Genomic DNA, 25160 nt, shown 5'->3' on the forward strand with positions numbered 1-25160 from the left:
CGCTTGTGTTACAAAGCCCAGCCCGAGCTCTGGGCCCACATCCCCGGAGGCTCCGTTGGCCGAAAAGCTGGTTGGTCTGAAGGCATGAACCTTCCTCGGTGCTTCTTAGGAAATCCGCAGAGCTGCTCTGCTGTCTTGTACAAGTGACGCTTGGCATTTAGCTTCTTAGGAAAAGAGAGAAAACATTGCCTACATTAAAGGCCATCTGCTCTCGAGCTTAGAAGCAGTGCTTTCCCTGCGGTGGTTCTGTGCGGGCCTTTCCATGTGACCTCAGTGGGCCCTTTGACGGCAGCGCATGGGCATAAACAGCCGCGAGGTGACGGGGTCAAAGGGTAGGACCTGCACTTTACAGTATTTGACATTTCTGTGTCAGCTTCCAAATCTGAATTGCTTCAGGAGAGGGCAGACGAGGTTAGTGGGGTCCGCAGGACCGCTGGGGTTCACCTCCTCCAGACAGACCCTGCAGCACGCTGGCAGAGGCCTCCGTCCCCAGGCGCACCACAGCCATCTCCGTGCCTGGTGGAGGTAAAGAGCGAAAACCCTGATGCCCGGTCCCAGTGCACGACCGCGCCACCCCAGCCTGGGTGCAGGATTGGGCCGCGAGAGGCCAGGTCACGCCAGGGCCTCGTCAGCCTAGCTGGCTTCTGTGCGTGCTGAGTATTACTTTGGTGACTAAGCTACCGAAGGACTTAATTAAGAGGCAGGGAGAGACTTTGCTTAAAAGCCTACTGGAAAAGTAGGAAAGATGTAAAGGAAAAGGTTTTATAAAATCACAGTTTCTCCAGTTTGGATTCTGTTGCCTTTGGTTGTCCTTTCTATCAGGCTTTCCGTCCCAGTTACTGCAGGTAGCTAACCGTGGCGTAGATGTGACCATGTGTGGGGGTGGTGACAGTTCTTGGAGACCGGTTCCTCTTGCACAAGTGTGTGTGTGGCCACAGGTCGGATGCAGGCACGGCCCGGCTCCGTGGTGCTGGCCTCCGCTCCTAGCCCAGGAGGGACAGTATCAGCCTCCCAGAACATAGCCCGCCCGACAGACACCCATGTTGAACAGTTTAACTGTAAAGACGGGTTTTTTTTAATAGTGCGTCTGAGCGGAGGCAAAGCCGTGCCTGTGAGCAGTTGAACAGAGCGGCTGGCAGAACTCGTCCGGCTGGGCCGGGAGGGAAGCTGTCCTCCTGTCTGTGGCCCACACTGTCCATGCGGGGACCCGCATACCCGGCGTGGACTGAGTGTTGGGGGTGCGGCGTGTCCCAGCTCTGGGGCAGCGGCCACGGCAGCAGCACCCCCCGTCCTGCCCTGCCGTGTGCTGAGCCCCATCCATAAACACAGGCCGGGTTTGTCTCTGAGCGAACCTGTTCTTTCCGCAGCTGGAGTCCACGGTCATGCCCTACCTGCAGGTGTTGTCCGAGTTCAGAGAAGGCGTCCGAAAGATCGCCCGAGAGCAAAAAGGTGAGGCTTTTCCTTGCTGGGGTTTCTCACCCTCGGCCCTTCTCTGTGGGGCCGCCCTGGCTGCCGTCGGGTGTTAGCAGCACCTGTCCTGGAGCACGACATCTGCAGAGCTGCCCCCACTGACCTCATGATAGCCACCGTGTCTCTCGACCCCGGTGTCCCCCACAGGGCAGGGCAGCTGGGTGAGGGCTGAGGATGTCTGTGTGAGGCAGGGTTTCTTCACCTGTGCTGTTGGAGTGGAAAGGCAGAACAAGGCCTCTCTGAGTCCCCTGCCCTCCCATCGACACGGGGCTCATTTCCACTTTTGGTGCATCCGTAGGCCCGCCAGTGCCTGTCCTCGCTTCTGGAAGTGAGCGTGGGATGCTGGGGGAGCCGGTGCTGCCGTGACTATTCTGCTTGGGCGTGGTGGGGGACAGCTGCCTTGCACTTGAGGGGCCTCCCCTGGGGCCACGTCACAGCGCACAGCTAGCCGCCCGTCGCCGACGTTCCCGAGGTCGGTCCCTGTCGTGTGTCCTTGGAGACCTGGGGAGTGCTGTGTCATGGCAGACCACTTGGTATCAGCCGTGCAACAGAGCGCTGCGCACTGGCAGGCAGGAGCTCATGTCTCACTCTGTGCCGTCTGCGTGACCAATGAGCACGCTGAGCGCAGAACGGGCCGGGTCTGGTCTGCCGCGCTCCTCACGCGCTCGCTGCCCCGTTTGGAGCTAAGCATTTTGCAGAGTGGAAAACTGAGCACGAGAGTTCGAGCATTGCCAGGGAGGGTCATGCGGGAGCCACCTGTCACCTAATGTGCTGTGCTCCCGCCCCAGGCCTCTCTGACAGGAAGTCACATCTGGAGCTCCTCTGGCCGCCATCCCTGCAGAGCGGGTCCAGGTGGGGTGTCCCGAGGGTGGAGCGGGCAGAGGGTCCAGTGGGGCGCTCAGGGAGCCTCTGGAGGGAGCCGCACCTTGAAGATGAAAGAGCAGGCCCGGGCCTTTTCCAGGTAGGGCAGAGCAAAAGGGCAGGAGAGCCCTGAGCCCGCGAGCCCCCCAGGAGGAACCTAGATCTGACGGTGCTGTTGTGGGGAGCAGGGGGCTTTGGGCCGGGGCATTTGGACCCATTGAATAAGCATGGCCCACTCTTTCTAGCACCTGGTGTCCTCACTGTTTTAAAGCACTTGAGAAAGCCTGATGGACTCTGCCAGACCCGTGCTGCCTCGTCCAACCACGTTGATGGCACTGGCGTCTCAGGCTCAGGTGGCCAGAGCACCTCCTTCCGACTGTCCCCCTGCGGCGAAGCGTCCTTCCTGGCAGGTGCTGGTGAACGAGGGCCATTGGAGGCCGTGCACAGCACGCAGGCCAGGCCAGGGGCTTGTGGAGCCCCTGAGAGCAAGTGCCCGTCCACTGGCTCGGGGAGTAGTTTGGTTTTGCTTCTCCTTGGCTTGCTTTTTCTTTCCGCTCTGTTTGTTGCTCAGGCAAAAGGACAAAGAGCCCACATTGCCGAGTCAGGATGGTGGTAGTAGTGTCTGTGCTGTACGAGCCTTGTTCACCTGCAGCGCTTTCCTGCCCTGAGGCCCAGGTGGAGTGAGGTCATCCTGCCTGATCCCATGGCCTGGGACCCGCAGACTGGGGCCCTGCAGATAGCGCGCCCTCCGTGAGCCAGAGACCCGGGCCTGTGCACCGCGGGCTCCATAGATGGGGAAAGCCTTACGGGCTCAAGACCACGCCCCACCCAACAGCAGCAGCCGCAGATACTGAGGCTTCGTTGAGCACCTGGCTGTGACCCTGGGCTGGCCATGGAGACAGAAAGACAGAGGGAGAAGCTCAGGATAGGCCCTGGGGCCACGTGTTCAAGCAGGTTTCCCAGGTGCCTGGTGCTTGCCTAACGTAGGAGTACAACGCCGTTTCCCCGGATGCCCACAGTCTTGTGGGCCAGAGCCCAGCCCTGCCCAGGAAGGGTGTGCGTCGGGGCGTCTGACCAGGAGAGGCTTGGGAATTTGGGGAAAAGTTAGAACAGCAGGGATGCGGGTGTGGCCAGAGCTCCCCCCTCCTCTCATTTGTTTCATTTTTGGTAAAACGTGTGTAATGTATAAAACACATCACCTATCACGAGCAGGTTCATAGCTCAGAGGCACGAAGCACATTCACATTGTCGTGTGGCCGTCCCCGCCATCCATCTCCAGAACTTTCCATCTTCCCAAACGGAGACTCTGTCCCATGAAACAGTGACCCCCACCACCTCCCCTGGTGCCAGCACCCACCGTAGACTTTCTGTCCCCCTGAGACACTGACCCCATCCCTCCCCCGGTCCCAGCGCCCACCGTCCACTCTCCGTCCCTCTGAGACACTGGCACCCATCCCTCCCCCGGCACCCACCATCCGTTCTCTGTCCCCGTGAGACACCGACCCCCATTCCTCTCCCAGTGCCCACCGTCCACTCTCCGTCCCCCTGAGACACTGACCCCCATCCCTCCCCGGCCACGGTGCCCACTGTCCACTCTATATGAATTTGACTCCCTAAGGGCCTCATACACATAGAATCCTGCAGTATTTGTCTTTTTGTGACTGGTTTCTTTCGGTCAGTGTGACTGATGGTCTCTAGGTCACATTGTGGCAGGTGTCAGAGTTTCCTTCCTCTTTAAGGCTGGGTAATATTCCACTCTGTGTAAACATCCCGTTTTGCTCATTTGCTTGTCCATGGCCTTTTGTTTCGTCTCCTGAGCCTCCCTCAGTGACCTGACGGGTCTCCCTGTTCAGTGCCCTGTCTGCTGTCCGCTCCTGTCTCCGGCCCCACCAGCAGTAGCCAGCCCTGGCGGATTCGCTCCCTCTCCATGGCCACATGCCTCTGGGTGCCTGAGCTCTGTGGACTCTGTGAGTCATGGTGCCGGCAGGGCCGGGCATGGGCCGGGCCATCTCAGCCTGCGAGGGACAGGTGACCACAGGGAAACCTTCTTTTTCTAGAACATGCTACAGTTAGAGCCTCTTGGAGTCAACAGGACTGCGAGGTGCTTGTGGCTGGCACACATGGCCAGGGGCGCCCCCAGTGACCACAGCCAGGGAAGACCGTCTTCCTTTCCTGGGCACTTGCTGGCCATGAAGCTGCTTCTCTCCTTGAGAGCCGTGCCGGCGGCGGTGGCCGTGCCTTTGTGGTGTCACCCTCGGGAGCAGTTCTGCGTGTGCCCTGCTGCTTGGGGTGGCCTCTGCTGTCCCCGGTCACGCCCCCGCCCCTGGTGCAGCTTCTCCGTGAGACGGCCCAGCTCTGTCCAGGCTTGTCCCCAGGCCTCAGCTCTGTGAGCAGAGCTGAGGACCTAGATGTGGCGTTGCTGCCGAGGGACTTGCGGGCGGTGAGGCGGATCCCCTCCCAGCCCCGGCCGTGGCGGCGTCCACGCGCTTGTCCTCCTTCTCCCCGCCACCCCGGATGCAAGCAAGCCCCTCTCTGTGCTCCTCTTTTGCCTTAGCTGTTGAGATCTGCATTCTTGCGTATGTTCAAGAATAGTTGCTGAATTCTGTAAACACATCAACCACTTTTCCCTTTTTTAAAAAAATGGTTTATTGAGGTGAAACTCCGAGAACCGAGAACCAGTTGTCGTTAAAGCTAACAAGTCAGCATTTCGTACGTTCACGGTGTCTCGCAACCACCAACACCTTCCGCCGTCCAGAGGAACGGCTGTGACCTCTGGGCCCCCAGCCCAGCGCCCACCGGCCTGCCTTCCGAGCCCGTGCATTGGCCTGGTGTGGACGCCCCGAGTCCGTGAGGTCTTGCAGCTCGGGACCTTCCGCGTGTGGCTTCTCACACTTCCCAGAATACTTTCACGGTACGTGGCCGGCCCCCTGTCGCGGCAGGATAGCGCCCCCCTGGCCACACACACCAGTCTGTGTCCCTCCTGCTGCTGGTGGCCATTTGGGCTATTCCCACCTCGTGGCTGTTGGGGATCGTGCTGCTCTGAGCGTGCGTGCACAGTGGTGAGTCCCATTTTCGGGGTTCGGGGTTGTCCCCATATGGGGAACCGTGGGGGTCATGGGGCAGTTGTGTGGTGATTTTCTCAAGAACCACCAAACTGTGTTCCATCGGGGTGTCTCTGCACCCTCGCCAGCGCTCGTTATTTCCTGGCTGTAGGAAAGTGACTTGTCAGTCCCGCCGCCCTGGGTGGGGGTGGGGCTGTGAAGGGGAGGGGGCGGTGGCATCTCCTCGGGGCTTTGCTCTGCGCTTCCCCGAGGGTGTGCGGTGTGTGGCCCCATTCCCTGTGCCTCATGGCCATGTGTGCCTCTTGTCTGGAGAGTTGTCCCTTCGGGCCCTGTGCCCGTGTCTTGTGGGGTCATTCGTCTGTCATTGTGAGTCGTGGGGGGTTTTTACTGTGCACACTTGGCCTGGTCAGTACGTGACTCGGGAGACGAGAAAGAGAAAGCGAGCCCCAAAGTAATCAGAAGGTTTGGAAGGACAGTCGGAGAGGGATTCTGAGCTGTGTGAACAGGGTGAGTGTCGGCATGGCGATGATGGCCACCGTCCTCAGCTCTGCGGAGCCCACACCCAGAGGACAGCATGGGTCCAGAGGCCCTGCCACCTGGCGGGGAGCCAATGGTCGGCTGATGTTGGTGATGGCGGGCCCTGGCTTAGTTTCCTTCCAGTCGCGGTTAGCTTGCCCCAGCTGCTGCCTCAGGCTCAGCCCCCCACAGGGCGCTATGGGCAGTTCAAGTGCGGGGAGCAAGGATAAAGGATGTCGTCCCCTCAGCCGTGCTGGGAAGGCTGGGGAGGCAGAGACGGCTTTTCCTTGAGCAGTGTTGGGAAGCGGGAAGCTTCCCGGTGGTGGCCGTGCTTGTGGGCAGGGGGCGCGGAGGTCGTCTGAGGTACGTGAGTCGCCATCCATCATCATTCATCTGTTCCACAGTGAGTGGCCCCACGGGCCTGGCCAGTGCTGCACAGAGGAACGAGGCACAGCGGAGGACAGGGTGTGCGCACACCTGCTCTGTGTAGGGGCTCGGGCAGGAATGGGGGGCCTGCGTGGGGTTTCTGGCACAGGTGTTCCTCACAGGTGCACGGCCAGGGCGTGCAGAACCACTTGGGTTGGGCCCACAGTGCAGGCTGGTCCCCAGGGGAGGGCTGATGCTGGTCGCGGTGCGTCCACGGTAAGACGAGGCTGGGTGCCAGCACTCCTGTCACCGGACGTCCTGGGACATCAAAGCTTTCGGAGATGGATTACCGCCCCATGCCCTGTGACAGCCCGGCTCCCATGCTGACTTCCCCGTGTGCACGTTTGGTGCAGCTGGGCCCGCGGGGGTCTCAGCGGGCCAGGCGGCCTTCTGGGAGCTGGGAGGTGAGCCAGTCTGAGACCTGGCTTTGAAAGACAGCCACTCACAGAGTGCCTCATCCCAGCGCTGCCAGACCCTGTGAGCAGAGCCGCGCACAGGCTGCTCCCTCATGTGGCACCTTCTGGCCCCTTGTAGCTGCTCTCAGGGACGGCCGCACATCCCCATTGCACAGATGCAAGAGGCCGGGAGCCGCGTTACCTGCCGCCGCCCGGTTCTTCCTGCAGCTGAGCTTCCTCCGCCGGGGTTAGGTTCTCCCCCTAGAGCTTCTGAGTGAGGCCCCTGTGTGCTCTTCGTTCTCAGTGGCCAACAGACGGCCTCTCCCTGCCGTGTTGCCCCCGGGGAACGAGGCCTGTACAGCAGAGCCTGTGGGGACTGTCCGGTTAGGCCCGAAGGCCACACGGGTGGTCTTTTCATTCCTGCCCACTCTGTCTGCTGGAATGTGTCATCTTTCGTGGAACAGTCACTTCAAAGCCCGTGGGACAGCCAGGCTCTGTGGCTCCTCCCGGGCTTCCCAGGCCCTCTGCTCATTCCACACCCACACCGGGGGTGTGCCGAGGCCTGGCCGAGAGCCGTGTGCGCACAGTGGAGCCAGTGCTCGAGGCAGTGTCGCTGCCGCGCAGTGTGGACCCCTGTCCCCCCGGCCTCGGGCTCTTCCCTATCCCTCGGCTGGGCCTTATGCCTTGGTAAGAGATGCTGGCAGCCGTGGGCTTCCCCCCACCCTCCAGACCCAGTTCTGGCTCTCGCCGGTGGGTGCTTGGAACCTTGCGGGTCCTGGGCCTGGCTGCTTTGCTGCGGGACGTTTGGAGGACGGGGGATGCGTGTGCACGCGGGAGCACGGTTCATGGGGCGAGGGCCTGAGGGAGCAGGGAGCGCCGGGGCGGGTGCCTGACGGCTGGCACTGAGCCTCTAACACTCTCGTCCTAGCTGGGCATTTGCCTGAGCCAGGCGGGCCTGACCAGGGCATGGAGAGCGTGGGGAGCCTTTGCAGGATTGCCGGGTGACCTCAGCACGTGTGGGCTTGGATCCCTGAGTCCTGGAGTGTGAAACACGGCTGCCTGTCTGGATCACCGTGCCAGGGCTGTGGGGGCTGGACACCTTCCCAGTTGACCAGGAGGCTTGGGGTGGTTTCTGAGCCTCTTTTCTGGGAGGAGAAACCTAGTTTCTGTGGAGCAGCTGCCCACCTGGCTTTGGGCGGCCCTCACTTCCTGAATCCCCGGGAGCAGTGAGGGCACATCTTCAGACGGTATCTGCCTCCGAGCGGGGTCAAAGGCGGTGCCGAGCCCAGCCTCGGAGACAGCAGCGTCAGCACTCGGGAAGGCGCACGTTGGGCGCGTCCTGATGCTCCTGAACCACCGTTTTGTCCACAGTCCCTGAGGTCCTGCAGCTCAGCGACGCCCTGAGGGACGACATCCTGCCCGAGCTCGGGGTACGGTTTGAAGATCACGAAGGTGGGTCCTCCTGGCCACGTTGGGGCCCAAGCTCAGGAGCTTCGGGCGTGGTGGGCAGGGAGGTGGGAAGGACACTGGCGTCGGGGGCTGGTTTTGAAAGAGTTCCAGGATGGGGTCAGAGGACACTGGGTGTTCATGGTGAGGAGTCCTGCAGCGGCACTCCGTGGCCCCTGGGGGGGTGGCCTTGCAGGTTTATCAGTCCAGCTGTCCTGGACGTCTCCCGTGTCTGACAGGCGTCTGGGTGTCCCCTCTAGCGGCCTGCCTGCTTATTTCCGCTGGGCCACTGGCCGCCCTGCCTCATGTTTTGTCACTCAGCAGACAGCCTGCAGGACTGCTGGCCGGTCTCACCCTGTGTCTGTTGCCGTCGTGGGGGTTTCGGCTGCATGGGAAATTATTAGATTTTAAATACTCAGGTGATATGTCCCATTTTATGATTTCCTGGGCCCTGTGTCATGAGCGGCGAGGCCTCACCACATTACAGTTTACGTGGAAGCCCTGCGAGCAGCGAGGAGGTGTGAGGGCGGGGTGGGGGCTGGGCCCACCTCACCGACCTGGCTTTTCAGGGCTGCCGACTGTGGTCAAGCTGGGGGACAGAGAGGCCTTGCTGCGGGAGAGAGAGGAGAAGAGACAGGTGAGTGGCTCTGGAATGGCCGCATGTTGATGGGAATGAGGGACGGCTGGCGCTGAGAGCACTACAGTGTGAAGGCCCAGCATCTAGAAGCGTCAGCAGGAGACCTCCCTGGATGCGGGCTACAGGGCAGGGTGGGAACAGAACAAGGTCTACCTTCTGAGGAAGGACCGTCTTTTTAAAAAGTGAGCGCTGGAGTTCAAGGGAGAGCCAGTCCCTTTCGGTAAACCGTGCAGCCGACGCGTTTGGGCCCAGCTTGCTCTACAAAGTGGTGTGTCCTTTGTCCTGTGGGAGGACCTGCCAGTCACACGCCGTCTGCCCAGGAAGCGTCGGGGAGCTGCCAGGGGACCGGGCGCGTGAGCGGCACTGGCGGGAGGTGTGTGTGGGCACGGGAGCACGGTTCACGAGACGAACACCCAGGCAGTGCCGACAGCCGGTGCTGAGCTGCGGGCAGTCCTGCCACCGGTGGGCGTCCCCGGGAGCTGGGGCCCTGTCCGCTCCTCCCATTTCTGCCCCACTTGCTCGCCCAGCTCAGTGGCCCGTCCCCAGTGCCAGGCTCTCTCCTTGCCTTGGGCAGCACACCAGGTGGCCTGGCCACAGAGGTGACGTGGGGCGCCATGTCCCCCCGCCCCACCATAGGCTGGTGAAGAAGCCGACACCTTGGTTTGCCACTCTCCCCTCCCCCCCAGGTCGCTCTGCCCAAGCAGGTGCACGCAGGGCATGAAGGCAGACGGGGCTCTGATGAGGGCGGCAGGGGGCAGCCCTGCCTGCTGGGAGCCCTGCCTGTGGGTTCTCACACTGGCCAAGCCACAGCGCACCTTCCCGTGGCTCCTGTCTGCCAGCCAAGCAGGGCCCATCCCATCCAGCAGTGCCTGAACGAGCACGAGCACGGTGGGCTCCCTGCCCGAGGCAAACACTGTCCCCACCAGGAAAGCAGCCGCCGAGCCCATGCCAGCCCGCCTCTCTGCCCGCTCCGGGCCTCCTCTGCTCCAACAGCTGCTTGTCCCGAGCCTGTGGCCCCTGCTCACGGGGACCTTCACTCCACTGCCCACTCCACTGGCCCTGCCCTGACCCCACCCAGTCCCACGATTCTCCGCTCAGGACCCCCAGGTTCTCTCTGGCCCCACACTGGCCTGTACCCAGCCACCCACCTGACAGCTTTGCTGACTAGGAAGCCCTGAAACCCAGGATGTCCACGAGGGTATCGTGACTCCACTCCCCAAACCTGTGCCTCCTTCCTGTCAGTCATAGCATAGCTCAGGGCCTGCACCTCCCCCTCACAGGCACCACCCAGCACCCAGGCTGAGGATCCCCTCCCTGCCCCTGCTCCCAGGCCACCCCCCTCAGCCCTGCCCTGAATGCAGGTGGGGGGTGGGCTCCTGGCCTCCAGCCTGTTTCCAGCAACCCCCCCCCACTGCCCTTCACCCACGCAGTTAACGCAGGCTCCTTCCCTGGCCCAGGCCCCGTGTCCTGGCATCTGCTGACCCCTGCCCTCCTCCCCCACCATCTCTAGGCCCTGGTGATGCTGTCCCTGCTCACCTGACAGCCCCCCCCCCAGCCTGGCTCACCGCTCTGTTCCTTTCTTTGTATCCGCTGGGCCCCAGACCTTGTCACGTGTGCTGTGCCCCAGACCTTGTCACGTGTGCTGTGCGCTGCTCCCGCATGTCCGGGGTGGGGCCCGGCGCCCACAGGGGCTGCTGAGAGTCCCCTCAGGGAGTGAGCGAGAGTCCCTAATGAGGAGGGCTCCCCACCCCCCATGGGGAGGCCGGGTCAGGGTCCAGGCGAAGGCGATGAGGGGCCGGTGGGCCTTGCTTCGCTTCGCCTCCCACTGCCGGAGGCCCCAGGGCAGATGTGGCTCACGGGGCTCCCGCTGCTCCCCTAGGTTGAAGAAGAGAAGAGGAGGAAGAAAGAGGAGGCTGCCAGGAAGAAACAGGGACAAGAGGTAACGGCACAAGAGCCGTCTGTGTGGGGCTCGGGTTCTCTTGGGCGGAAGTGGACACTCTGACCCCGGGTCCCGCTCTGCCTCCCTGGGACCTGGCCGGGTCCCCGTGGCGCCTGCACCCACCGGCAGTGCCCTCCCGGCCTCCCCATACACCCCCACACAGTGCCCCGAGTGCAGGGAGGCCAGGAGGCCCCAGTCACGCTCCGTGTTGAGTTGTCCCTCCTTTGACTTGCTCTGCCTTGGCGTCGCCCTCTCAGTCCCGGGGCTGGGCTGGGGGTGGTGGACGGTCACACCTGCCCCGTGCAGGCTGGACTGCGGTGACCAAGGACCTGTGTTCCAGGCAGCGAAGCTGGCCAAGATGAAGATTCCGCCCAGTGAGATGTTCTTGTCGGAAAGCGACAAGTATTCAAAGTTTGATGAAAACGTAAGAATCTTTTTATTCTTTTCAGAACCTTATTAGACCACTAAATTGGGGGTGATGGGGACTTCCAACCTTGTGCGAGCAGCTTTTCTGTTTGGGGTGCAGTTTGCGGGAGGCGCCCCAAGTGCCCGAGGCGGCCTTCGTCCGTTGCAGTGGCCAAGCTGAGCCGTGGCCTGGCTGAACTGAGATGAGGTCTCCCTCGCAGGCTGGCCAGAGGTGCGGTGGGGGGACATGGGAATTGTCCGCAGACCTTGTTTGGCGTTGACAGGTGCTTTGCCTCCAGAGCCTCCCTTACCAGTTCTGATATGTATTTGCTGCTTTCCTTTGCGCCAGTCCTATCAGAACTGGGCCACGTTGGCCCTAAGGGGAATGGTGGCCTCACCCCAGGCGGGAGGGTGCCCCCAGACCAGTCACTGGCTTCTCAGCGGCCGCGTGGGCGTGCTAAAGCCGAGCGTGTGGTGAGTCCGCGCCCAGCCGTGTCCCAGGGCTGAGCCCGTGGGCTCTGGGGAGGGTCGGGTGCGCCCTGCTGACCCTGCGCTCTCCCTGCTCTCAGGGTCTGCCCACACATGACACGGAAGGCAAAGAGTTGAGCAAAGGGCGAGCCAAGAAGCTGAGGAAACTCTTTGAAGCCCAGGAAAAGCTCTACAAGGAGTATTTGCAGGCGGTGCAGACCGGCAGCTTCCAGTGAGACAGCGGGGGACTGAGCTTGAAACGAAGCGTCGGCATCCACATCCTTAGTGACAGTGCCCTGTGTTGTGGTCACGCTTACCGCGGTGCTCGGGCCCAAGCCCAGGACTCTGTCCACGGAGGCCCACGCCGTCACCGGCTCCGAGACTTCAGTAATAAATGTTTCCAAACAGCGAGGCCGGGCGTCCTGTGTGCCGTCGCGCTGCCCGGTCAGCACCTGGGCGGAACCTGCCGGGGCTGCTGGCTCAGCGGGTCACGGCGTCGGTGCTCGGGTCAGTGGAGCTGCGGCAGCCAGCCGAGAAATTTCTCCCCGTGCAGATGGCTATCGGCTAATCTCTGGTGTGTGGGTGCATTTGGAGGTATTTAAGTAGGAGAAAGACAGGCTCAAACTGGCGAGCCTGCTGACACCCCGCACAAAGGCTGCGCGGTCTGCCTGCGGGTTCTGATGAGTAAACACGCCCCAGCGTCTCCTGCAGCCACGGCCCCACTGGGGCGACTAATGGCTGGCTCAGCAGGGCAGGCCCTGCCCCCGCCCACCGTCCGCAAGGCTGCTCCCTGAGATAACAGGGGAGGGCTCGGCAGGCACAGCAGGGCGGCCGTTTGTCACCGGGTCCCAGCACGGGGAGCGCCCTGCCTCGGATGAGCTCACCCGCCTTGCCTGACGAGGGTGCGTGCAGAGCTAGCACCCTTCAGCCCTGCAGGAGCTGGGCGCCGGGTCAGACCCGTGACGGCAGAGGACGGAGGCGCCAGTGCTGGGCCGTAAGGTTGGGGAATGCTGTCCGAGTCTCCCTGGGCCGCAACGGGGCACTGAGCCACACCACCCCTGGGGGGAAGTGGGCAGTATCCGGTTGTAGGCGCCCTCAGCCCTTGTCCCCGTGACACCGCTGGTAGGAAACTCCGGGAGACACCCTGCTGGCTGCAGCATCGCACATGGAGCCGATGGGACAGCCGTCTGTCCCCAGGTACCCGCTGCAGCTCGGGAACACGTGCTTATGAAACGAGGGGGCCGCTCTGGTGTTGAGACACCCGACTTCTCAGCCTTGTAAACATTTTACGCACAAAGTTAAAGCAGTAAGACAGCAAGGCCCCAAAACACAGTGAAAGAAACTCTTTCCAGTTACTTATTGCTGTGCGACAGATCACCCCAAAACTTAGTGGCTGAAAACAGCCACCACCTTACTATCCTCTCTGGCGCCTCTGGGTCGGCCGGGCGCCTTTTTGGATGGAACCTCACACGTCATACAGTGTGATGGCCACCATCCTCGTGGCGTGCAGGCGGTCCCAGACACCCGCCACGCTCCCCGGGATGCGGTGCCAAGGTTCCAGAACAGGGCGAGGGCCTGGCAACATCATGGCGGCCTCTGCTTATTCGCTCCTTTGCTTCGCGTCGGTCGCGGGTTTACTCTAAAGCCAAGGAGTGCAGAGAAGTCAGACTTCATTCAGGTGTTTCGTCGTCGGTAGTGATGTTGGCATTGTTGTGAAACTGTATCAGGGACAAAGCAAATACCAGTTTGATGTCAGCAACCCAGATGTTAACGTAAGAGAAAAAATACGAGTGTAAAAGCACAGAAGTTAAGGAAAACCACTATACTCCCAAATATGAATTAGAAAAAACCAACATGAACTGACAATCCACTTTCACAGTTGGGGTTTCCTGGCTGTGTAGACATAGGGCAAACCCGGCTGCTGGGAGTCCCCTGAGAGCCAGATTTGGGGCTCAGTGCCACCCCTCTCCCTGGAGGAAACGGCCATTCCAAGTCTAGAGCAGGAGGACACCCCGAGCCATCTGTCCCCAAAGAGAAGCTCTCCAAGACAAATGGGGTCATGTCAGAAGGGGGACAAAGTAGTGACCCAGACGACAGCTGGACGTATCAGAAGGGCATCGTGCCAGCTGGAAATACTGCCTGATCCCCCGTCGGTGACGTTCCTGGTGTACCACAACTGTAGGAACAGAGCGCATGGGGGGACTGCCCAGACAGTGTGGCAGGGGGGTCTTGTGCTTGGTGGGGGGCTCAGCCGCGGTCGTGCTGCTGTCCCGCGGCTGCTGTGTGCTCTGGCTGGCACCACGGGGGGACCTTCCGCAAGGGCACACGGGGCCTTGCCCTCCCAGCATCCAGGAATCTCTACTGCAAAATAAAACTGCCTCAGGGGCTTCCTCTGGCCAAGTTGGGGACAACTTGAGTCTTGAAAACAAGGATTAATTGAAATCCAGGCATGTAGACGTACTCTCAGAAGCAAAGAAAGCCCAGGAACAATCATCTGCCCCCTGCAGGTGGAGTTTGCGTCCACTTCTTACCGGGCAGGCTTCGTTACTTCTCCGGAGCAGAATTAAGGAGCAGAATTAAGGCCACCGCGGCGCGGCATGGGAGCTATCCACGGGCCCCCAGCGGCCCCGGCGGAAAGGGGAGGCCGCACTTCACGCACAGCACCCGCTAGCAGAAGTGACCGGACGCTAGGAGCAGAAAGCCTCCATTCTGCAACCCGAGGGCAGCACCTGATCCAGGCCAGGCCTCCCGGCGGCTGCAGACACCCCTGGTGACAGTTGGCGGGAGCTGCTATTTTCGCCATGCCGAAGTGTCACCTTGCAGGTGGCTCGTGGGTCATGGGGACCGGGGGAGATGTGCGCGTCACCTTACAATGCCAGACTCTGCCTGTCCCCCCTCCTGCCCCGGCCCTGGGTCTCAGCATCGTCCAGAGGGGGACAAGCACAAGATCTGGATCTGGGCAGGGCCACCCAGAGGAGCGAGACGGTCCATCTCACTTCCCGTTCCCGGGCATCACCGTGAAGGCGCAGGCAGGGGTGCCGCCAAGGAGCAGCCGGGGCCCCGTGCCAGGGCGATGGGCGGGGAGGAGGAGGCAGACCTGAATGGCAGAGATGCAGGCCACGGGAGCCTTGTTGGGTTTCAACGAGCCGGCCCAAAGACAGCTGGGAAATTTGCAAGCAGACGGGTCTGGTATGATATTGGGGTTTCCTTAGTTGTGTCCGTGTGATCGTGGCAGATGTGTCCACCAGGGTCCCTAAGGGGAGACGGGGTAGCAGGAGGCTGCAGGTCCGTCTGCGGCACTCAGGAATGCTCCTGAGCGGTGGCCTCTGTCCCCATGTCATCCACTCTGCTTTTCTGTGTGAAACTTCTCATGACCTTAAAGCATGCCGCCAGGAAATCCTCTCATCTTCCGTGAAGGATGTGAGCCCTGCCATGTTGCTGCAGGAGCAGGTGGGCGGGAGGCTGGCCTCCGCCCTGGCTGCTCGGAGAGCCAGGGGGCCTCGGGACCCGGTTGTTGAGGGCCCGGCTGTGGCCTGCATCGGAGTCACGCTCCCCCACCCCCGCAGGTCCCCTTAGGCAGACAGGTGAGGAATGTCCTCAGTGCCCCACAAGCTGCAGGAGAACCTTCTGGAACAAGATGGGGTGGAAATTTTTTTTGAATGTATAATACTAATTCACCTGTGACAGTGTGTGCATGAAACCTCTTTCCAGCCTTTGGGAGCCAGACTTGTCTTCCTACTTCTCCCCAAAGTGAAAGATTTGGTGCTTTCAGTATAAAAATATCAGAGCCCCCAGAAGCTGGAAGTGCCAGGAGGGCTCCCCCCCACCCCCAGCGCCTCTGGAGGGAGCTTGGCCCTGCCCACATCTGGATTTCAGACTTCTGCTGCCCAGAGCTGGGAGAGAAAACAGCTTCTGTGTTTAAGCCACCCAGCTCAGGGTGACCTGCAGTGGCAGCCCAGGAACCATCCATTCTGGTATCTTTGTTCCCTTTAACAGAAAAATACATTTGCTATGACTTAAAGCTTCCTCTAAGTCCATTTATGGCTGTAAGGGCGCGGGGGGGGGCAGAATATAGTTACGGTGCCCACGCCTGCTGCTTTCTCCAGGCAGTGTCTGGGCCACCAGTGGACCAGGACCTAGCTCTTCTGGCCCCTCGGAGGGTGGCTCCGGTGTAGGCTCCGCAGTGGCTGCCCCCCGGGGCCTGTGGGGACCAGAGGTCATCGGGAGCATGGTGCAGGCTAAGTCACTCATAGGACAGACTTCTTAGGAGAGCCTCAGGTAGCGGGGACTAAAGAATGGGCCCAGGTTCCAGCTCTAAGACCCCCACCCTCGTCCTCAGGCACTTAGTCCCCTCCCCTGGCCAGGGTGGGTGGGGTTGTCAGAACAGTCCTCAGCTGGCATCAAGCTGTTCGCCGGTGCTGTTCACCTCCCTACCAGCCCCGTGAAATGGGTACTGCAAGTGCCCATGATTGACAGTTGGAGAAACTGAGCCACAGGCTGTCAGGGACACCCAGCTACAATTGGGAAGGTCAAGAAGTTGGCCCCAGAGGTCTGACCCAGGAGCACCTGCCCTTTTACTCCTGCTCTCAAGGGCACAGCTCAGTGTGTGCTGTGGGCTGAATGGCAGCCCCCAAGAGATTCAGCCCCAGCTCCTGGTTACCTGTGCACTTGACACGTGGAGAAAGGGTCTCTGCACATGTGATTCAGTAAAAATGAGGCCACAACAGTAGCCCTAATATAGTGACCGGAGAGGCCTGGTGAAGATGGAGACAAAGCCTGGAGGCGGGGGTGGGGGGGACACGGCTGTAGCCCAAGATGGCCTGGGGCCCCAGAAGCTGGAGGAGGGAAGGAAGGACCCTTCCCTGGAGTCCTCAGAGGGAGCCCAGCCCCGTGGCACCTGGATTTTTGCCTCTTGGCCTCTAGAACCACGAGAACGCAATTCCTGTTGTCTTCTAACACCTCGGCTTGTCGTACTTTGCTGCGGCCTCCACAGGAGAATAACGCCGCGTTCTCAACGTGTTAGGAACAGATGGCTTCGGGCACCCCCAGCCCTCCTTCCCTGCAGCTCCGTGCAGTGACCCCAGGTTAACGCCTGCCCGTGTGGACTGCTTACCCAGCCACCATTTTTGAAAAAAGACAAAAATCATGAAACCCCCCAACTGAAGGTGCAGCCCCCAAACGAAGACCCTCAGGGCACCGGGCCTGGGGCACGTGGCTTTCCAATCCAACCGTCCTCCCGCTCCAGTTAACGCGGTGCTTCTACGAACTGATGTGACGTGGCTGTGGTTGGTACCCCAGGGCCCGCACCTCTGGGCCTCATGGGCGGGAGTGGAGGAGGGGGGGGGTCTGCCCAGGCCAGAGCCAGGCTGAGAGCTACTGTGCGCGGACGCGGGTGGGTGAGAACGCCGGGCTGAGTGCGAAAACCAGAGGCAGAACTCCGGGATTTGAGGAGGGCAGAGGCATGGGCGGTGGGCTCGCCCGTGGTCTGCGAGGTCCACGCGCACGTTAGTGTAGATGGCACTGAACTGGAAGAGCATGGCGGGCGGCGGGCTGCTGCAGGTGCCCTCCACGTGTCCTCCGCGTGCCGCGGCCCCTTAAAGAGGCGGAAGGAGCGCGGATGCGCGCCGCCGCAGTCGTCACACGCCCGTATTTGCATACGGCTCGCGGGTCTGAGCGCGACGTAGCGTGACGTGCCCCACCATCGCGGCCTCTGATTGGTCGTAGCCGGCGGCGCCGAAGCGTATTTGACTTGCGCCGAGCCCGCCCAACCGCAGCCCGTTTTGCTTGCGGAGGGCGGGGACAGGGGCCTCGGCCTATGAGAGGCGGTGTTGTTGCCGGCCACGGCGGCGCAGCCCCTGGAGCGAGCGAGGCCACCGCCGCTGCCACTGCCGCAGCCGCAGGAGGCGTGAGGAGCGGACGCGAGGCCCTCGGCCGGGTAACGGCGCGCTGGGGCGGCCGGCGAGGGGCCGGGAGCGGCGGGGGCCTGGGGCGGCGGGCGCGAGGCCCGGGGCCGCCGTGGGAGTAGGCCTCGGCGGCAGGGGCCGGGCGGCGGCTGGGCCGGCGGGGAGGCCGAGGTGGCGGGCCGCGGGGCGGCGGAGGGGAGCGGGCGGCCGCGGGTAACCCGCCGCCCCGCCCCCGCCCCGGCGCGGCCCTGAAGGTCAGGAGGCGCTTTGTTCCCGCGTGGCCGTCTGCCCGGCTGGCCGGCCCGCGGCGTGACCCCGAGGGGAGCGGCGGCCACGGGGTCCCTTTGTTTTAAGGGCGCGGGGTTGTGCCTGCGGGGAAGCTGCTTTTCGGGACTGGGAAGGGGACGGGGACGGCAAAGTTCCATGTCTGTCTTTGGGCTCAGAGACGCCGGTGCGTTTTCACCGGACTGCCGAGCCGCCGTCCGCCCCGGGCTCGCTTTCCTGAGTGCGCCCGCTGCGTGCCCGCGGAGGACCGTGTGGTCGCGATAAGACCCGCCCGTCCGCGCCCGCGGGCAGTCTGCCGTGGGGGGGGGAGAGGGGTGTCCCCGGGACGCGCGCTGCGGGTGTGCGCTGTGCTCTGCTCCGAGAGTAAAGAGTCCTGGGTCCGGCACCGCCTCCCCGCAGTGTTGGCTGTGCCGCTGAAGGAAGGACGCCGGCCGGGGCTGCATCGCGGGGGCGCGGCTCGCTTCTTGGCACGTGCTCACTGGTTTCGTAAGGACCCGGTACCTGGTGTCCTCCCGGCTCACTGCTCGGTAGGCCAAGGCGTTGGCCGGCCATTGACAGTGGCCCTGACCGGGCGTCCCTGCTTTCGCAGAGGGGGAGAAAGAAGTTCCATGGAGCCCAGCGGGGTCCCGTCCAGGAGGGTTTGAGCCCGGCGATCGCTTCCAGTCCAGATTTCTGGGATGCTTACCGATCGCTGAATGCTTCCCGCAGTAGTCTGGAAATTATTTCAGCCTGCGATGAGTGATGGCTGGTGCAGGAAATTATCTGCAGATGTCCAGTGAGTTTGAGCGAAAGCCGGGTGGTGGCAGGAGGGGGACCCAGTCCAGAGATGAAGCGGGACTTGTTGTCAGGGAAAAGAAACCCAGACACGTGAAGTTTCTCCATTTACTAGTTGCTTTTTTACTTGTTTAGGGATAAGGAAATTTTTTTTTTTCTTTCATCTTTTAAGTTAAATGATCCTACTGCGAGATTTCAGAGGGTCGGTGGAAGATAAGACCTCTTTGGTCAATAGAAACACTGTTGGCAGAATTTAATTTCTTACAACATTATGGTAACAAAAGGGACTCGTTTTGTGGATAAAATAGGAAGATTACTTAGGGACATTTTAATTAGAATTTTTTTTAAAGATTTTATTTATTCATTTGACAGAGATAGAGACAGCCAGCGAGAGAGGGAACACAAGCAGGGGGAGTGGGAGAGGAAGAAGCAGGCTCCCAGCGGAGGAGCCTGATGTGGGGCTCGATCCTATAACGCCGGGATCACGTCCTGAGCCGGAGGCAGACGCTTAAGGACTGCGCCACTCAGGCGCCCCTTAATTAGAATTTTAAGGCTGCTACTCCTGGTATGATGAAAATAATTTTTCTCGAAATATTTGTATAAGACGGTAGTTACTCTAACAGCATAGCGCTGTCTGAAATACCTGCTGTTACACATATATTTGCAGTCTTTTTTTTTCTGGTTTACCAGTGATACTGATTGAGAGCGTCTGCAGTTTGTGTCACTGTGTCATAAAAACATCTAAACGCATTTGTGAATTTTGCATTTTTCAAAATGAATATAGACTAGTGATTGGAGAGATTAGTTTCCTTGCATTCACTAACTTAATTGTTTTGATGATGTCAGTAAACTGAATCCTGAAAAGTTTACTTCTGCTTCAGGATTATTGTCCTCTAAATATGTACAGACATTTTTTTAGTTTTGTGGATTGGTTATGTGGATTACCAGACTTTTTTGTGGTATTTTGAATGTAGATTTTTGTCTGTGAGGTAGCTCATAATTCTGCAGCGATGAGTGCGTAGAGTGGGGGTGTGTTGGTCATTGCCGTGTGTGAATTTGTATTTGAATCTCTGATGACTGTTTCAGTTAGCCTGTCGGCGTTTTAGCAGCCCCTTGGTGCTGGGAGCATATCAGTTTCCTGTGTCTGCAGTTCTGGCCTGCCACCGTTGGGATTGCTCTCTCCAGCGTTTTTCTTCTCTTGAGCGGTTGATAGTCTTCTAGGATCAGCCAGAGGTGACCGCAAATGGGAATGTATAAATGGCATAATAGAGTTTAGAATTACTTATTTTTAGAGGGTTTTTTCCCCTTGCTTTCTCTTCGTTGTCCACAGTTTTAAAATGTTTTAAAACTGTTTTCAGAAGCTTATGTTGTCTTGCCAAAAATTTTGCCAGAGAACCTTAATTTGTTTGGTTTATTTTGGAACAATAGTATGTAGTATCTGTGGGCAGGCAGGTGATGTGAATCCCCAAAGGCTTACAGCCGCCAGCTCTGTGACATAGGCAGAGCCCCGGAGCTGGGAACCAGCACTGGCAGTGATGCCTGGGTCTGAGTGATGAGGCAGCACCGAGGTGTTTGTGCGGAGCTTGGTCTGGAATTGCTACATACATAAGAGGTGCTTACTTGAAGTGGGAAATATGTTCAGGCGTCCATGGCAAAAGGCTGGTGATTTCCTAGCTTGACCATTCTGCCACTGGGAGGTTGTACCAGGGGCCAGAGCAGGGTCCTCGCAGGAAGTCGCTGTCATCCGGGCTTCCTTTACTTTGTGGGATTTCTCCTGATTTAGTGAGTACTTCCGTCCCCAGACTGCGGGTGGGGGATTTGTCCTTATCCCGTGGGAGACCCTTATCAATGGGCAGGGAAGAATTTTGTGTTCAACTGCTAGGAAATTTTTAAGAAGTAGATTGTGATGACCTGGATTTGTTTTCATTTGACAGCCACTGGTTTTCTATCTTGTCCTCTTTAGAGATGGCAGGGCTGCTTTCCTTTGCCATTTAATTTTAAATTTCATGAGTATTTAGTAGCAGGAGAGGTTATGTGTTTTCGTAGTAAGAAAACGGTAATAGAGCACTTTGTGACGTATGCTTCTTGATCTTGGCCACTCACTGTGTTGCCTTAAATTTCCTGTTACAAGTATACTCTGCCAGCTGTTGAAACTAAATGTGCTTCCGTTCTGGCTTCATGGCTCTTTCATGTACTGCGCATTTTAATGTTATCCAAAAGACTGTTTCAAACAACATGAGATGATTTCCATTCGTTTTGTGGTAGAGAGATGAGCTGTACACCTCAAACATTTACATACAAAAGTTGTAAGAACGCACTTGTAAATATTACACTTCAGAACATTTCGTGTGTGTAGGAAAGTAGCTGTCAGTGCCTTGTATCCATTCATTTTTTCATGAGCCTCTCTGCGCTCGGCACAGTTCTAGGTACTGGAGTATGGCACTAAACAAAGCGAAGGGCCTTGCCTTCATGCATTTTCGTAGTGGGAGACAGATAAGTTAGACGGCGGTAGGTGCTTTAGAGAGGAAAAGTAGAGGAGCAGGGAACTGGGTGGTTGTGATTTTCTAAAGATTTTATTTAGAGAGTGAGCGAGCAGGGGGGAGGGGCAGAGGGAGAAGGGAGGGAATCTTAAGCAGACTCCATGCTGAGCGTGGAGCCCAATGTGGGGCTCCATCTCACAACCCTGAGATCACGACCTGAGCTGAAGGCAGACCTGCTAATGCTTAACCGTCTGAGCCACCCAGGCGCCCCAGTTGTGACCTCTAAGTAGGGTAAAGAGGAAAGACCTTACAGAGTGACAAGACTTTTAAATACTGGAGTAAGGGGAACTTCGAAATGTTTGCTTCAGTTAGTCGTATACTAATAATTGCAGAGAAGAGAGAGTGGAAGAGGAAATTGGAGCTGTAGCAATAAAGAGCCACTTTGCCCCGAGTAAAAATAGAGTGTTTGGTTAAGGAAAGGAAATAAGTTTTTTGTTTTCTTCTGGAAAACTGAGGGCTTGGTCTCTTGAAACTTTCTGAGGAGATGGTCCACTGTTGTCTGGTGGCAGTTAGATCTTGTAAGCAGCCCTAACTTCCTCTGTGTGTTCAGAAACTCTGTGGGAGAGACTTAAGGTGTGTGTGGAGTCCCTGATGCCGTGTTGTGCACAGGCAGCATGGGGGCGGGTTGTTACCCACCGCGGTGAGTGAGGAAAGCAGAGACCGCCTGGCCACTGTGTCCTGCCAGGTCCTGTGCTGGCTCCAGCCATTGCTGCACTGAGCAGGTAGACAGCTCCCTGCCCTCGTGGAACTTCCAGTGGGAAGACAAATTTGCATTGTTTATCCATCCTTTTTTTTTTTTAACGTGATAATAAAAAGCTTAAAACTTATGAAAAAGTAATGGTCCCCCCCATCTAACACCTACCTGCAGTAATTAACTATCTGCCAGTCTTAGTTCATCTGCAAACATATACATACGATTTTTTCTTTTTTTAAATTTTTTAAAAGATTTATTTGGGAGAGAGCACACCCATGTGAGTCGGGGAGGGGCAGAGGGAGAGAATCCTCAAGCTACCTCTGGACATGGCGCTCCATCTCACTACCCATGAGATCATGACCTGAGCTGAAACCAAGAGTTGGGCGCTCAGGCAACTGAGCCACCTAGGTACCCCTACGTATGATGTTTCAATTAAAAATTTTTATAAATGTCCAAAGAGAAAGGGAAAACATATATATTAAATTATCAGTTATTACATACTATCGAAATCAGTTGGAATCCAACTTCAAGATTATCTTTAGGAGCTTATGACCTGGGCACTCTTTTTGCTAAGATACAAGCATACTTAACAAGGACACTTTCCATTAGTTCAGAAACTCAAGTTATTTGGTTGTTTAGGACATGTTTTCACTTGCTTGCATATTGAATCCAACACAATTACCTTCTAATGCTAAGGAACATAATGGTAGGCTAGATAAAAATACCAGTCAGGGCAATGGAAATGAGATCTGGACTGTCCCAGGGCTTCATATATTGGCCAGGTTTTGTGAGTGGAAACATTGGGATTTCTTGCAGGGTGTATCCTGATTCCTTCTTAGACTAGATGGTTCCTTTGTCCTTCCTGATGTGGTCTTCAGCTCCAGTACTCCTGGAGGACTTGGACCTGTATGTACGCAAGGGCTGATCAGACTCCATCTTAGGTTCATAGGGTGGGATCACCATCCCTTAGACTTTTATGCGAACCACGTGATTTATGCTATAGGGTTCATTAACACCACCCTCATTGAATAAAAATTGTAGACTGTAATGAAATTCTAAAGTCTTACAGAGGTATTGGGTTACATTTAACTTAATTTTAGTTATTCATTTATTTCATGGGAAGACATTGAGGATCTTTGACTTTAGATAACGTATGAAAATTTTGGTTATGTGAAGGATGACCACATTCCCCAGCTTACTCCTTCTTTGTCTCTTAGAAATGGCCCAGTTTGAAATTATACTCTAACTATAGACTAAGTGTTGTTGTTGTTGTTGTTGTTGTGTGTGTGTGTGTGTGTGTGTGTGTGTGTAAGTAGGGTCCATGCCCAGGGTGGAGCTGAACCCAGGGCTTGAACTCATGACCCAGAGATCATGACCTGAGCTGAGATCAAGAGTTGGATGCTTAACCCACTGAGCCACCCAGGCACCCCTATAGACTGTTTTTAAAATTGGAATTTAGTTATAATGAATAATTTGCCACAAAAACTAAAAATTTTCCCCATGAAAACATTTTTTTTTGTTTGGGTTAAAAATCCATAAATAAGGTTGTGAGGTATCTTACATAAATAAAAGCAAAACATTCATTCATGTAATCATGGAAATTTGCATGCCAATCCAAATTTAGAATTGTAGACTGAGTTAAAGTTGTTAGTCCTAGGAGGGACCTGAACTGCTGTACTTTTTCATATTTTTTAATATTCTTTTGTCTGGTGACCTGTTCATATTTCAATATGATTGCCTTTTAGGTGAAGGAGACCTTCAGATGAGGCTTCAGCATACCAACATTTAAAACGAATGGATGGTTCTATTTCTCAAACCTGCGAATTTGGTAGTTCCTTGTAACTTTCTATTTGAACTAGTCGGGATTGCTAAACATGAAAATTGACAAATGGAATTCTACCTCATTTATAACGTCACCAACTCTAGATTATTTTTCCTCACATAAAGGGAGAACTGTTGAGAGGAACTGGATTTGCTGGTCCCTGCCAAGCAGCAGGGCAGTGTGTAAGCGTGTTGCAGTTCTGGAAGCCGGAGGAGGCCTGCCGCGGGCCGTGTGCTGGGCGCCTCGCCCGCGTCGTTGTCTTCACAGCAGCCCCTCGGGAGGCCCCGTCTAGTTTGTGGGTGTTGGAGCCCCGGTTACACAGCTAGGAAACGGCGGGGGTAGGCCTCAGAATCAGGTCACTGTGTGTCTGCTGTGCTCTAAATGTTGAGTTCTGGGTTTGCTGTTGTTTAGTCCTCAAACATAGTCTCTTTCCTGTTGTGTAAGCAAGCTTATCGTTGTGTTTGTGTTTCTCCTTCTGTCCTTGATTACTTTGTTTTGTTTTCACAAGTGTTGTTGGGTTTAACTTAACTGCTTTGTCATCGTGTCACCAGAAATCATGTTAAATAGTGCATGGCTTCACATAGTTGGAGATAAAGTGGATCATTGTGTGAACAGAATCTGTTACTTTGGAGTGGCCGTCATTCCACGGGAAGGTGAAGCTCTCTGGCCTGTGTCCTGCAGTGGGCTGTGTGTCACTCAGCAGCCGTTGTGCCGGGCGCTGCTTCGGGCGCTGGGGCCACATAGTGCACAGCATAGGAGGAGCGTGGTTACTCTCCATTGTTCCCGACAGCCCTTCTCCGGAATGCTGCTGCACTGCGGGATCCTGACTCTGACCGAGCTGTTGTTGCCATCTGTTCAAGGACAGCACCAGTCATCTTGAGTTAAGGGTGGAAGTGGCAGCAGGAAGTGAAGTGGTTGGTGTGGTAGGGAAAGGTCAGGAGGGTCTGGATCTGAAATGTGCAAGGATTTTAATCTAAAATGGAACCGAAGGAAAGGAAATGGAGAATCTCACGCACATGCTTTCAGAAAAATAAGACTGAGACTGATTTCCCACAAATCCTTGATTTACAGAAGATCAGAACTTACTCCACAATTAGCAAGTGCCCACCAAGAATCTGTCCTTAGCTTGGAGCCAGTGAACTAACTCACTGGGTGACATTTTTACTGGGTTTTCCCCTTTTGGACTCTACCCACAAAAGCAGGCTTCCTAAACCTTCCGTGGAGCTCCCTGTAGCTCCGTAGTGCACTCTGTAGCTCACTGTAGTTTGCGTGTCCTAGATCACAGTTCCCTCTGCTGTTCCCGCAGAAACTCAATGTCTGGTAACTTGACCTTGCCTCAGTTTACCTCTTTTCTTTTAGGTTGACATTACATGGTGTCAGGAGTGGGATCTGAAGGCGCCAGCCCCTGAGGAGCAACGACTCCTAGAATCAAGTGAGGTACCCACATTTGAGCCTTTTGTGCTCTTTGCTTCCGCGAGTCGCCATAACTTTCAGTTTGGTGAGTCTCTGTTATCAAG

General features: G+C 57.3%; 2 protein-coding genes across 8 annotated transcripts in view; both read left to right on the top strand.

The window, feature by feature from the left end:
- The window catches only part of CARS1 (cysteinyl-tRNA synthetase 1), a 47812-nt gene extending 35776 nt beyond the window's left edge, over positions 1-12036 (top strand). For 2 of the 3 annotated variants that reach the window (XM_045770696.2, XM_045770695.2), the window contains 6 exons: positions 1368-1449; positions 8102-8182; positions 8746-8813; positions 10693-10752; positions 11093-11176; positions 11727-12036. In XM_045770696.2, coding sequence (XP_045626652.1) covers positions 1368-1449; positions 8102-8182; positions 8746-8813; positions 10693-10752; positions 11093-11176; positions 11727-11861 — 510 coding nt within the window. In that variant the 3' untranslated portion in view covers positions 11862-12036. Of the gene's footprint in view, positions 1-1367; positions 1450-8101; positions 8183-8745; positions 8814-10692; positions 10753-11092; positions 11177-11278; positions 11390-11726 lie in introns of all 3 variants that reach the window. The other variant, XR_006775083.2, reaches the window with a different exon arrangement.
- A 5372-nt stretch (positions 12037-17408) lies between these two features.
- The window catches only part of NAP1L4 (nucleosome assembly protein 1 like 4), a 44478-nt gene continuing 36726 nt past the window's right edge, over positions 17409-25160 (top strand). For 2 of the 5 annotated variants that reach the window (XM_045770648.2, XM_045770647.2), the window contains exons 1-2: positions 17409-17560; positions 25003-25141. In XM_045770648.2, coding sequence (XP_045626604.2) covers positions 17441-17560; positions 25003-25141 — 259 coding nt within the window. In that variant the 5' untranslated portion in view covers positions 17409-17440. Of the gene's footprint in view, positions 17561-18402; positions 18589-23632; positions 23650-23768; positions 23982-25002; positions 25142-25160 lie in introns of those variants that run through there. The other 3 variants (XM_045770649.2, XM_045770650.2, XM_087855122.1) reach the window with 3 other exon arrangements.

The sequence above is a fragment of the Ursus americanus genome, chromosome 24, assembly GCF_024610735.1.
Source record: "Ursus americanus isolate L20-20 chromosome 24, mUrsAme1.1.p, whole genome shotgun sequence".
In the NCBI taxonomy this organism is placed as follows: domain Eukaryota; kingdom Metazoa; phylum Chordata; class Mammalia; order Carnivora; family Ursidae; genus Ursus; species Ursus americanus.